Below are 4,530 nucleotides of genomic sequence, written 5' to 3'. Positions count from 1 at the left end.
AGCAACGACGATCAACCACCACGCATGGAACGCCATCGTAAGCGTTTCAGACGTGCCCAGGACTCGTTGCCCACGAAAAACTTGCTGCTAGTGTAGCAATCAAAGGTAAGAATACGACGATGACCGGAAAGATAAACTAACCTAGAGGCAGACATCGAGGAGGCGGACGAAGTCGGCGCGAAGATGTTGCGTGATGCCACCAAGGCCGTCAAAGCTCTGAGGACGGCCGTGGCGTGGTTCCCGGATGAGGAAACCAAGTTGGCGAGTACGAGGAGTTTTTGAAGGAGGTCGTTGTCACTGCTGTGGCAAAATCGAGGAAGGTTACGAAGGAGAAGGTAACGGTGAAGACCGACACACCCTGGCAGTGCGGATGCTCCGGTCCCCTACGGAGCCGTCGATAAAAACCGACTCTGACGACACTTTGCAGGAAAGCGTGGTGCTGAGCGAGCACGCAAGATCAAGACTGCGTCACTCGTTGCACCTGGGGATGTCGAGGAGATCTGGGCACTGTATGTGCAGCTGTTCGAAACTGAACCTGGCGAGTTAGAGGCGCCAAGAGTAGACGAGGAGGACGAACCTATCGGAAGAGACGACTGGGACAACAATTGCAGGATCTTGGGGAGATGGCTGGCGAGAGATGGATAATGATAAGTTAAACCACTTACTTCAGTTTCCCGGTGGCAAGCCCGCACTCTTTGCGGAATTGCGGTCGAAAACGGGACTATGTGCCTGGGATGCAGATGCGGCATCGACGTTCGTGAGGGAGAACGAAGATATGGAGCCATTGTTCCTCCTGTGGCACCAGCGAGTAGGTGTCGCGGCGATCGTCGACAAGATATGGGGGTCTGCGCTAAACGAAGGTAACACTCCGGGAATTTTAATAGCGGACGAAGTAGGCGTTGGGAAGACAGCACTCACCATGGGCACCATCGCCTTCGTCATCGATGCTTACTGGGTTCAAGAAGTCGCTGCCGGACGAGGAAAACCTGCCGGGGCGACTGCAAGTATCAACCTGACCAACCTTCGCCCAGCCCCCATCCTCGGTGAGTGTCCTGTTTATGAAACGGTCCCCTGAGGGAGCCGTCAGTGTCACGGACGCGTGGGTGTCGTGGATGGATGATGGATCCGGTCCCCGTAGGGAGCCGTTGCTGGTTGCTGGTGTAACAGTCCCCTGAGGGAGCCGTTGCTCATTGCTGGGTGAGACACGAGTCTTGTGTCCAGCATGAGTACGGCAGAACGATCTGACGTACGGGTGTGACAGCAGTCCCCTGAGGGAGATGCTGTAGGAGTGGGCACCTGTTTGACAACGGGTGTGACAGCAGTCCCCTGAGGGAGATGCTGTAGGAGTGGGCACCTGTTTGACAACGGGTGTGACAGCAGTCCCCTGAGGGAGATGCTGTAGGAGTGGGCACGTGTTGGACAACGGGTGTGACAGCAGTCCCCTGAGGGAGATGCTGTAGGAGTGGGCACCTGTTGGACAACGGGTGTGATTGCGGTCCCCGTAGGGAGCCGTCTGCTGATCCTAGTCAAAGAATGGTAGCTCACCAGTGATTTCTCCCTCACAGCCGAACGCCCGTATTTTGCAGGCAGAGATGCAATCCCGAACCTGCCCCACGTCATCATCGTGCCGAATTCCTTGATCAATCAATGGTATTCGGAGCTACGCACCTTCTTCGCCCCCGGAGCTGTCGAGATCTACAGGTATCCGTCAGCAGAAAGTGAGTTTGGCGATTTCTGGAACGGTCCATGGGCCACGTCGGCCACGCCATTGATTCATCGAATCATCTTGGTCACTCATTCCGTGAGTCTGATCAGTTTGCCCTCACAATTCTATTCTAACAGCATACTTCACGCCAGATCATGGCTACCTTAGGCAAAGTGTTCGACACACGCAAAGGCCTCGCAGGACACAACAGTCACAAGGCGTCGGACGAGACACGCTCCATCAGACAACGGAAACAAGCATCGAAATGTCTGTGGGCCGGACGTGAATTCCTCAGCATTTCGATCGACGAAGTCCACGAGATGCGCAACCTTACTGCAGGTTTTTACGCGACACTCGAGGTCACGAAGGCCTCCGTCATTAAATTACTCGCATCAGGCACTCCACTCTACACCGGCCCGATGGTAAGTCTCAGCATGAAACATGGTTAGTTAGCACTGACTCACTCCTTTTTCAGGATCTTTGCAATATAGGTCGGTTAGCGCGGATCCAGCACTTCATGGGCAAGGAGGGCGACGCGCGTGATAAAGATCACATCAAGCAACTTCGTGCTGCACGTCGAGCGATGACGCAGGAGGATAAGAATGACGCTGCCGCACATACCATTCGTTTGATGGCCGGTGAACCAACCGACGACGAGGAGCCTGAAGCCAGGCTGCGCATACGCAAGGTAACGAGTGCCTGGATCACTAACATTAAGCGAGGCTACGCTGGGCGGGTGATTCGACGCACCGTCGATTCCAAGACTTTCGACAACAAGAAAATCAACGACACCCTCACGCCCTACAAAATGATCATCGTACCTGTGCATTTGGACGACACGGAGCTGGACATCAACAAAAGCGTCATGGCTCAGATCACCGGCTCGTAAGTTGACGGCTCCCTGAGGGGACTGCGCGTATCCACTGACATTTATCTCACCTCGTCGTACAGATCGTTAGTCGCAACACTGGATGATAGTGCCAGTTTTAACACGGTATGTTGCCAGTCCCCTCAGGGAGCTGCCCACTGACGAGTCCGCAGAAATTTTACCTCGATGGCCGCACAAAGGTCGCGTTCCCCCATCACACGTCGCCCACCTATCCTGCTGTTAAGTCCCTCGCTGAATGGCAGACGGTCAAGTCCTCGAAGGTTGACACGTTGGTCAACGTGCTCGGGTGGCACCTCGAAAACGACGAACACGATATATTTATATGGTCAAAACAGAAATAGGTTTCAAACTTTGGAAAAAATATCTTTTCCTGGGCTGGTACATCATTTAGAGGCATCTTCCAGGAATCATATGAACCAAGAATTAAGAAAAACGGCGGTTGGAATATGGAGATATGGTCGAAATACTGACTTTTTTTCCTCTCCACCAAACCGCAATATTGGCGACCTCTATACACCCTGGGACCATCTCCAATCGATTTGTACGACTGAAAAACAGTAGGAACACTATTTTCAGTATCGGTCTTGAGTCAGATTTGAGTGTGGTGCGATATAGGGGGTAGGGGGGGGGGAGGAGGACATTCTATATCTCGACAACCTGATTTTTCCTGACATATTGGGCTTTACCATCGTGTTCAGGGACATTGAGAGCCCCCTGGAAAAATGCTTTTGGAGGGCATGCAAGTCATGGGAAGGCTAGAAAAATCGATCTTTGAGGGGGGTATGTGACAAATTCGCACATGTCACTTTGTATGGTCTCAAATCGCTCTGGTATTATTTTAAATCGATTTATATCATTGGAAAACAGTAGGGACACCCTTTTACATACCGGTATTTACATAATAGGAAGATATGTGAGTTTGGGGGGGGGAGGAGGACCTTCTGTATCTCGACCACCTGATTTTTTCTGACAATTCAGGCTTTACCATCTTGTTCGCAGCTATCAAGAGCCCCCAGGAAAAATGGATTTGGAGTCATGGCAAGTCATGGGAAGGCCAGAAAAATCGATCTTTGAGGGGGGGTATGAGGTCAACTTACACATTACATTTCATATTGGCCAAAAACACTTTGAACACATCTTCAATCTATTTTTATGATCCAAAAACACTATTCAAATCCTTTTTACATCAGTATATACATGAAATCATGCTTCATGGTGGAGTAGGTAGGGGGAGGGGGTAGCATGACTCTGAAACATGATTTTTTCGGACAAAATAAGCATTGCCATCGCGTCCAGGGTGGTTAATAACCTTAGAATCAAGTTTCATTTGAAGCCAGGCAAGTCATATGAAGGCTGAAAAAATCAACCTTTGAGTGAGGCAACAGGACAGGGGCGACCCTGCTTACATAAGCAAATGCGGATAGGTGGGCACACTTGAAGCAAGACACCACATATCAGAGACCTGTTGCTCATAAATGTACATAGATCGATTGTGGTTGTATTTAGTTTGAGATTGAGACATTACAGTCATCAAAAGGCTAAGACAGTCGACCTTTGATTGAGCACCTCAGCATGGCAACCTTACACTCACTCTTCACTCATAACTTTAGAACATGATTTTTTTGAACAAAAGTAGCATTACCATTGGAATCCGATGGTTCAATAACCCCCATTGAGATGTCTATTCGACACAAGGCAAGTCGTACGAAGGCTGAAAAAATCGATCATTGTGAGGCAATAAGACAGGGGCGACCCTGCTTACATAAGCAGATGCGGACACCTGAGCACACTTTCAGCAGACTCCACAGATCAGAGGTCTGATGCTTCTAAATGCACATAGATCTACTGCGTTTGTACCAAGCTTTAGATTCAGATCATGTCTTGAGTCTTCCTAATAGGATTCCTTCTCAGTAGCTGTCCTTGGGTAGACTTTTGC

At 50.2% G+C, this 4,530-nt stretch overlaps 1 protein-coding gene across 1 annotated transcript; it reads left to right on the top strand.

Annotated features, from left to right (window-relative positions):
• Window positions 1–24: 24 nt before the first annotated feature.
• Window positions 25–2,935, top strand: EDB93DRAFT_1259265 (P-loop containing nucleoside triphosphate hydrolase protein; the record flags this gene model as incomplete). The annotated part of the gene is made up of 11 exons (XM_041454160.1): window positions 25–37; window positions 97–105; window positions 152–265; window positions 428–509; window positions 548–558; window positions 612–1,043; window positions 1,566–1,801; window positions 1,858–2,127; window positions 2,181–2,590; window positions 2,657–2,699; window positions 2,747–2,935. The coding sequence occupies 11 exons, from the start codon at window positions 25–27 to the stop codon at window positions 2,933–2,935; spliced, it is 1,809 nt and encodes a 602-aa protein (XP_041300469.1).
• Between the last annotated feature and the right edge of the window lie 1,595 nt (window positions 2,936–4,530).

This window comes from Suillus bovinus, assembly GCF_016758785.1.
Source record: "Suillus bovinus strain UH-Sbo-P2 chromosome Unknown EDB93scaffold_539, whole genome shotgun sequence".
Classification (NCBI taxonomy): Eukaryota; Fungi; Basidiomycota; class Agaricomycetes; order Boletales; family Suillaceae; genus Suillus; species Suillus bovinus.
Note: the sequence above shows the minus strand (reverse complement) of the source record. Positions and strands in the feature narration are given on the sequence as shown.